General features: G+C 57.7%; 1 protein-coding gene across 3 annotated transcripts in view; it reads right to left on the reverse strand.

Moving 5' to 3' along the window:
* Positions 1 to 1,374: 1,374 nt before the first annotated feature.
* Positions 1,375 to 8,811, reverse strand: part of PFKFB3 (6-phosphofructo-2-kinase/fructose-2,6-biphosphatase 3) — a 24,542-nt gene continuing 17,105 nt past the window's right edge. The window contains exons 12-16 of one of the 3 annotated variants that reach the window (XM_007465814.1): positions 8,618 to 8,680; positions 8,439 to 8,503; positions 6,483 to 6,656; positions 4,987 to 5,009; positions 2,847 to 2,889 (exon numbers count right to left, since the gene is read on the reverse strand). In XM_007465814.1, coding sequence (XP_007465876.1) covers positions 2,847 to 2,889; positions 4,987 to 5,009; positions 6,483 to 6,656; positions 8,439 to 8,503; positions 8,618 to 8,680 — 368 coding nt within the window. Of the gene's footprint in view, positions 1,426 to 2,846; positions 2,890 to 4,982; positions 5,010 to 6,482; positions 6,657 to 8,438; positions 8,504 to 8,617; positions 8,681 to 8,811 lie in introns of those variants that run through there. The other 2 variants (XM_007465815.1, XM_007465816.1) reach the window with 2 other exon arrangements.

Consider the following 8,811-nt stretch of genomic DNA (forward strand, 5'->3'; position numbering starts at 1 on the left):
CTACCCCCAGTGACTACTGCACAAGCTAAGAGGGGTAAGGATGTGGGACCCCAAAGCAGAAGACGGAAAGGGAAGGGAAGGGAAGGTGACCTTTGGCACCGGCTTTCAGAAATCCTGAAAAGGGTCATTTGGACAAACTCTACTGCTGAGTCCAAATCCATCCTCCTGGGCCTCGACAACCCCCCTCCCCCAGTCCTCGGAGGCCTCAGAGGAAAACCCGCAGGCGGAAACTACAGGTGTTTAGAACCACGTGTCCACAAGCCCTGCCTTGAACCACGCCCCCAAAATGCCACAGGTGCCATGAAGGCAAATGAGGACATTCTCTCCTCCAGAATCGCCCAAGGCACCCAGCTCCACGCTGGGCACACAGCAGATGCTTGACACAAGCGTAGGGAACCGAGCTGAATCCTGCCAGGAGACAGCAGATAGCCAGGCTCTCGGAGGAAGTGGCCGCGAGCGAGGCCTGGCTTGGGCCACTGTTCCCACCAGGGAAACACAGGACGTGATGAAGGCCCCAAAGGAGGAGGCCAGGCCCTCGTTCCCTGGCCGTTTTACGGGGTGAGGGGTCCCTCCCCTCCCCACAGGCTGCCCAACTCCCACATCTTTTCAGAGCTCCAACCCCAAGGGCGCAAAATGCAAACATCTAAGTTCCTGAAGGTGTGACTTTCAGGTCACACTCTCTGCCATAAAAAAAGTGCACGAGCCGGCAGCCCCGGGAGAGCCGTGTCCCAGATGCCTCGAGTCCAGGCAGGAGCCTTCCCTGGGAGGCGAGGCCCTGGTGCTCTTTCGGCAACGTATTTCCTCCTGCCTCCGCAGCTAGACGGTCCCACACCATCTTCAGAGACAGGACACAAGGACACACATCCGGGAGGGTGAGCAACACGCGGAGGGTCGCTGCCTGGCTGACCAGCAGGTCCAGCTCCGGGCTCTCCCGGCCGACCCCAAACTAGCACGGGCCGAGGGCTCCCTGCAGGAGGCAACGTCCAGGCCGAGAGGCACCAAGAGCCTTCTGAAAGTCTTCAGTATCCCTTAAACTTCAGCAGCTGAGATCCAGGCCCCCTTTAAGGTTAGGACTCGGGGAAGCGTCATCTCCCCAGCAGGGAAGGTCCAGAAACGAGATGAACAAGCCCACGGGGAGGTGCCGCCGTCCCGCCTCCACTGCACATCGTCCTTCCCGGGCCTCAAGGGGTCCGCGGGGCGCGTGGCCCGAAGGCCAGGGGAGCACAGGCAGGCGGGGGCCCGGTCCTCCTGGAGCAGCAGCCCCTCCTCCACGCCGCCCTCCGGGAGATGTCCTCGGGATCGCTGGCCTTGGGCAGACAGAAGGGCAGGAGCAAAGCTGCGGGAGCGAAAGGGCGGGGCGCCGGCGGGGCTGCGTCAGTGCGTCCTGGAGGCCTCCGCGCCGCTCGGGGAGCCTTTCATGTTCTGCTTTCGGGAGAAAAGACAGGGAAGCCGGTTACCATTCCTGTTGACTAGGGTTCTAAAGCAAAGACGAAAGCCATGCAGTTGAGACGTGCCCCCCTCTCCCCAACAAAGAACACGGCCCTGAAGAGCATCATCGCCAAACAGTGGCCCAGGAACGTGGTGGAGGCTAAGCCCGGGGGTCCCAGGGGAGAAGGGCCAGGAGGGCCCCTGACGTCTGCCTGAAGGAGGCAGGGAGGCAGGGAAGGGAAGGCAGGCAGCTCCTGTGGGTCACAGCTGTCCTGGGGAGCACTGGGTGCCAGCACCTAGGCCCCCCCTCCGCCCCCGCCCCCGGCTCACGACCCTTTAGAGCCCAAGGCTACCCTTGCCCCAACCCGGGAAACTCCTGCTGGCTTTGCTGTCAGGCAGAGGAAGGGGTGGGGGTGGGGGTGGGGGTAAATCTGGAGAAGCGTCAGGACTCTCCCCCCAGCAGGGTGTACCACAGACCTAGGGACCTGGGTTACAGGAACACAGCTCGGATGCCGGAACTCAAGCATGGGAGCCGGGCAAAGAAGGCATGTGTCAGTAAAGCTCTCACCCCGTTCTAATAAAAGCAGTCCTACCCAGAAGCCCCACCCCAAAGACGCTGGCCAGTACCAAAACCCCCTTAAAAAATATTTTTCTATCAGCTGGGAACAGATGATGGGTGCCACCACACAGCAGCAGTCTCCTGACCTACCCTCCCTACTAAGCCACCCTGCAGGAAAGGGAAGCAGAATCTTTAAAAGTGTTCTCTTGTATCCTGAGTGTCTCCACCAAGACTGTCTCAAAGGGGCAGCAGGGAGAATGGAACCCAGGCAGACAGAAATGTTAAGCATCACCAAGGCCCACTCCCCTCCCGTGTGAACCGGGGGGCTGAGGTGGAGAATCTCTACAGAGGACCATCGCAGGGCTGGCAGCACGGAAGCCAGTGCCTGATCTGAGCCCGCTCTCAGCCGGACTCAGGAGCCCAGGTGACCGACCCTCTGACCACGAGTGCATCAGACAGCCCCTGTGAGCGGGGTGTCTCCTGGGGAGGCTCCCAGCCTCGCAGCCAGAGAGGACCCAGTCAACCCATGGGGTCAGAGATGGAGGTGCTGGCTCCCACCCACCCTGGGACACCTCATGCCCAAGGTTGGAGCACCCACGAATGATGGCAATGCAATGATGACACGGGGGACCACAGGCACAGGCCACGTCATTCGCTCATGGTGCCCCTGGCTCTGGACACATGGAGGATCTCAACACAATGGGGCACACAAGTTCTGGGGCACAGGGTGTATGAGTCACAGACTTCACAATGGCCAGTCTTCACGCAGACTGAGGCGCCCCAAGGGCTGAGATGCCATGACCCAGAGAGACGTGGAGGGGACAGGAGGGCATGCACGGAGCCATTTACCTTTCCAAGGTTAGTAAGGAGAAAACTTTGAGAAAATATGACAGACAGTTCGTCTTTCAAGCATAGTGGGGGGGAGGGAGGAAGAAACAGGTTGGGAAAGAAAAACAAAACAAAACATCTTTAGTAGGATTCTCTTCTTAGCGTGCATTTGAAATTTAAAAGTCAAGGATGCGTCGTGAGGGCCAGATGGTCCGTTGGTCCTGAGCCCTACTGCAGCCCTTGGAGAGTGGACTGCAGGGCGGGCGCTGAGTCCCACCTGGCTGTCGTGCCTGTTTTACCAGAGCACCACCGTCACCGGCATCCTCGGGCCACAACCCTAAGACCCCAGGGGCACCCCACTCCCTAGTCCCTAGGCGCTCCTGCTGCCCACGAGGAGAAATCCCCCTGGCCTGTGCAGGAGGGAACACAGACCAGAGAGCCCTGGATGTAACCACCAAAGCACAGGGCATCACATCTCCCACGGGAACAGCTACTGTGCACCAGGCACTGACCACATGTCAGGTATCTTGCTAAGTGCTACATGCATATTCTTATCATCAAAACACCTGGACGCTGGGACACCTGAGTGGATGCAGGTGTGATGGGTCCAGAGAACACATTTTTGCTGAACTGAAGGGATTTTGGCTACAGGCATCATTAGCCTTAGAGATGGACAAGTTCAACCTTAGAGGGTTGGGGGATGTGCCTGAATGGCCCCCTCCCAGCAAGAAGATTTCTCTCCTGGCAGCATCAGGCCATGGGTCAGAAGGAACAGGATACACACAGATGCAAAACCGTAAGGTTCCAAACCCAAAGGCTAGTTTTCACACAAGGAGAACTCTTGATCCCAGGGCATCCTGGGCGCAACGCCTGGCGTCAGGGGGGTAACGGACGTGGGACTGTTACTCTTAAAGACTGAACTCAACGGGCAGGCCCACCATTGTATAAACGCATCTCAGCCTCAGGGAAGCAGCTGCAGGGGAGAGGCTGCAAGAAAGAGAAAGGAAATTGAACAGCTCGGGGCCACGCCCCACAGGCTGCAAACGTCAGGTGCCCAGGATAGGCAGGTGAACAGGACCCTGGCTGTTCTGGAAACCGGCAGAGAGAAAACAGCCAGCCTTTGGGACTGGGAGACCCATTCAAGGGCTGGTTCTGCTATGAACCAGCTGGGTGACCGTGGGAGAGAGACTCACCCTCACCTGGCAACAGGGACAGGAACTGCCTTGTGACCTCCTGGGGTTATTTTAAGGACCAAAGACTCGGGATGTGTACAAGCCATAAAGTGATGAAATATATTTCTCAACAGGTGGTACCACCTAGTCCAAGCATGATGCCCAACAGCTCCTATTTTCCAAGAATAAGCCACATTTCTGCGTGAATTAGTCCAGGTAGCCTAACCAGCGAAAGGGACGCGGGGTGGGTGTGACTCGTGGCATTGGGGATGATATTTCAGGGTGTCTCTTATTAAAACTCTGCAACATAAAGGCCTCAGTTCTTTCTGGGGCTGGGGGCCACCGGAGCAGAGAAAGCACTGGATTATCCAGCAGGTGCTAACACTGAACTCTCTGCAGAGAAAAAGCTGCACCCCATCCTGAACGTGACCATAAATGTCGAGCAGGTTGTGATACAGGACACCCCGATGCAGAATGATGGCTCCCAAACAGACCTCTCCAGAGCCTGGGGGTCCCGGAGCCCCTGAAGGTGGGGGTCCTTGCCAGGACAGGAGGGAGAGAGGCTTGGGTCCTTCACCCTTTGTTTTGCAGGTTAGGCTCTGGGTAAACTTTCCTTTCAAAATGACAGGGCTCTCCCGGGAGAGACCCAGAACTTAAAAGACAACATCAGTAGGCACAAACCCAGCTCCCACCAAAATCTGACTCTAAGAGGGAAAAAGTAGATAGACATCCAGCCATCAAGCACTGCAAATACTAACAATCGCCCCGGCCCCGTGGTGGCCGCGGCAGCAGGAGGATGCACCAAAAACCCGCCGACTTCCTCTGTCCTTTTCTGAAAATCCATGAATCCCTTATTTTTCCTCCCGTCCCATCTTCCTCCTTCAGATTTCACAGAAACTGGCATTACCCTCAACACTTTAACAGGTAGGAGGCCAAACTGGCAAGCAAGGAGAAAGAGATGCAAAAAGCAAAAGTATTCAGAATGAGAAAAATACTTACAAACAGGCTTTCCCTAGCAAAGGCTGCAGAGAGAAAAGGTGGGAGAGAGAGTCAGTTGAGGGACAGGGTGAGGGCCCAGGTCATCGGGGACCAGGCAGCCTCCGCGGGGACAGAGCCCTGGACCCTCCCGGCCTGGCCAGCCAGTGGCCCTGCACACCGCCCAACCCCCGCCCGGCCGGTCCCCACAGCGTCTGTGATTGCGGCCTCCAACCTTCCAACTAAGACCCCACCGTTTACACCAACGCAGGATATCACTGACACACCACTTCAGTTCTCAGTTTTCATAAAAAGCACCTCTGACGTTAGACCTGAAAGGAGCACTAATTAGACATCTCCCAGCCAGTCTACCCCCCTCATTTTAAAAAACAGGGAGACTGAAGGCCCGGGGAGGTGACGGAACCTGACAATAAAACCCCAGAGCCAGCACCAGGAGCAGATACCACCATGTCAGAGTCTCAGCACGATCACACCATTGATCAGCCCTTGGCAGCAGCTGCTGCTCCCCCATTCCACAGATGTGAAAACTGAGGCCTGAAGAGGTACGATGGCCTGCTGGGGCTGCACAACACCCTCCCACCCACCCCCCCACACACACACGCAAAACATTTTCAGACAACACACGGTTTAAATGCGTTTTGGGGGAAACGCAGGAAGAGCTTGTGGGCCTTCAGCACCCAGCTCATTAACAAATCCAATTCGAACCTGAGCCTGTGATTTCTGTGTCAGAGGCCAGGCGTGGCGGGTTGGAGGTGGGGGAGACCACTGGGTGGGACCCCAATCTGTGCCCAGGGATTTCTACGTCTCACATCCTGGCCATGATTCTCGGGTGTTGTTGAGGAAAAGGGTGGTTTTCTGAAAAAAAATCTTAATGCCCAGTAGCCAGTATCTTTTAGCCTTTCACCATCACAGCGAATGAAATAACCTAAGAATGAAATCTAATTGGTTTTCTGCTTTGGGGTTTTTTACTACGTTATAGGAGAAAGTGGCTAATTCCAGGTCCTCCGGCCCGGGTTCCAGCCTGGCCATGGTGGCTCCGTACACGCTCCCAGGGCCCCATCTGACGAGAGCTTTTCTCTAACGGGGAACGATGGCAAGGGAGCAAGTGAGGAAGAATACTCAGCGTAGGGACAGAAGAGACGTCCCCGGGACACACAGAAGCCAACAGCCCAAAGCTGGATGGAGACCCCTGAACTGGGGGTTGCCTTCAACTTTTAGAAGAAACTGTTCACCAATGTGAATGGATCGCAGACACTTGGCCATTTCTTTGCTCTGCCTGGCTCTGCCCGGGGAACACCACCTCCCCAGAACGGGCGTGTGCACGCACAGCCAAGGTCTCAAGGACGGATCCAGGGGTCCCACACTCAGAGCGGCATCCGTGTCCTCTCCCTGCACACCCCCAAGCGGGCCTGGGTCTGAGGCCGCCGCCGCCCCTCCGGGCACATTCCTCCCCAGCAGGCACGAGACTCAACTCAGGAAGGAGAAGGGGGTCAACGCACTTGTCCGGGCAGCTGCGTGGGCACCTCCGGGGGCAGGCAGGTGGGCAGGGCAGCGGAGGTAGAGGCCACATGCTCCTCAAAGCTGTTGATGCGAGGCTTTTTGGTGGGCTCGGGGCTGGCTAGTGGGGTGACACTATTGCGTCTCATGAGCGGGTTAGGTCCCTTCTTTGCATCCTAAGCGAGACAAAGACAAAAGAGAGAAGGCGACAGTTACGAGGAAGGGGAAGTCAATAAGCCAAAACAAAAAATCCAAAACCAAACCAAACACGTTTCTCTGCTTCTGGATTTCACTGAGACCACAAGCCGGACCACGGTGAACGGCCCTGGACCGAGGGGCTGCTGGCTCATCCCGTGTCTAGCGCTCGGCAAGAACAAGGGATGATCTCTCCTCCCGAACCCCCTGCCCAGTCATTCCAAGACACCCACTCAGACAGACACGATGTTCGCAAAGCAGGCGAGGGAGGACGAGCAGGACAGCTCTGCACAGACAGTGATGCAGTTACAGCAGGGAAGAGATCAGAAGGACCTTGCTGCCAGCCTCCAAAAACACAGAGGCAGGGGTCCTGGGCGTGAGGCTCGGGTGACCGCTGGGGGCGGCAGGAGGGGCGGGGGGCGAGCAGGTGTGGTGCTGGACCCCCTCCCACTGACCTCAAGCCAGGATCTTCACAGCTCCTGTTGCCAGCGAGAACACCCAGCTTAGGACAGAAAACGCAAGCCTCTCCCAGCCAGGAGACCAAAGATGCAGGAAACCGCCAGCGAGGGCCCAACACCAGCCTTCCGACAAAGTGACAACTCCAGTGGAGTGGGGACCTCTGAAGTCCCCCAGGCCCTGTCACTCTGTAGCTCGTGGCCCAGGAGCCTGAGCTGGGGTCTGTCTCCAGCAAGCCCCTGCCTGCCCTGCTCTGAACAAGTGAAGTGTTCAGGGGCCACCAGAGCCCAGTTCGGGCCCAACCCCAAGAACCCGGCTGCTGGCAGTGCAGCAGGGAGGCTGCTACTCCTGGAAGGAAGATAAACGCGCATCCTGCCACCCCGGCTCAGGAGGTGCCGTCACAGCCAAGGGAAGCCGTCCGCCTTCGCTTCGGTCAACCAGCCAGGCAACTGCCATGGGAGCTGGGATTTTAATGCCAAAATCCTCTGGCCAAGCTCCTTGGGAACAGGGACAAGAACATCACACTCGGTGTAAAAGAAACGGTCGGACTGATGCTGGCAGAGAGCTGGAGTTTGACAGTCGGCATAGAGTAAATTCAAACTTTCTCTCACAACGTACGCCTGGGCAGAACCCTGCGCTGCCCTTGGGAGGCCCAGCCAGGCTGACCACCGAATTCCAGACCCCACCCTAGAAGGGGGCTCAGGTGCGGCCAGGCATTGGGGTCTCCTGGAAAATCATTCCACCTGCCACTGCTCCCATGGCTAACACCCGAATCACAGCTGTGTTTCCCAGTCCCACCCCTTCTTCACGCTTATCATCTTCGTGGGAATCCGGGACCTGAGTGCATGCAGATGACTGAGTGGATTTGTGGGTCCCGTGACTCTGGAACCTGCAATTGTTTAGCTGCCCCGAAGGAAAAGGTGACAGTAACTGGGCTACGGTTACGTTTAAAAGAGCAAGAATGTCCTCCTCCTCAACACTCACTTCCAGGGTCAAGTGGTGAGGGAAGACGCATGGCAAGAAAGAAAAGGAAGACGACGCCGAGAAGCCACCAGACGGGCAGGTAGGAGCATGCGGATGCTGAGGAAAGGGAGGGCCGCCACGAGGGCCACTGTTCCAAACGAGACAGAATCCACCGACGGACACAGCCAGCCAGCCTTTACAAGCAAGGCACCGGAGGGGCAGCGGGGGGGCGCGTCCCAAGTGCTGGCGCCCACTGGTGCCGCTGCTTGGCAGCATCCTTCCCAGAAGGAGGACAGGGCAGGAGTGTGCGGGGGTGGGGTAGGGGGCAGCGAGCTCGCACTCACCTCTGACCTCTCCCGATGCGTGCTCACGGACTCCACATTCAGGTAGATGGATTCTACTCGGCAGCCTGGGCGAGGGCAGGGAAGAGGTTGGCTACCGATTAGAGGGGCCCCGCGCTCACAGCCTCATCGCCACCCCACCAGGGAGACTGGTCTCGGAGGGGCTGCGTCACCACACTCACCGTAAGCGACAGGCGTCAGCTTCAAGACAGCATGAAGGGGGCATTTCAGGTAGGGCATCTCCTCTGAGAAGGACAGAAGGGCCCACGGTGAGACTGGAGACTTGAGGGGGGACATTCCCAGGCCTCAGTGAGAGCTTCTGCCACGTGGGGACCACCTGCAGAGGCCTCACTGGGCAGGGTGTTCCCCCCCCCCC

The sequence above is a fragment of the Lipotes vexillifer genome, unplaced genomic scaffold, assembly GCF_000442215.2.
Source record: "Lipotes vexillifer unplaced genomic scaffold, Lipotes_vexillifer_v1.1 scaffold7, whole genome shotgun sequence".
Lineage (NCBI taxonomy): Eukaryota > Metazoa > Chordata > Mammalia > Artiodactyla > Lipotidae > Lipotes > Lipotes vexillifer.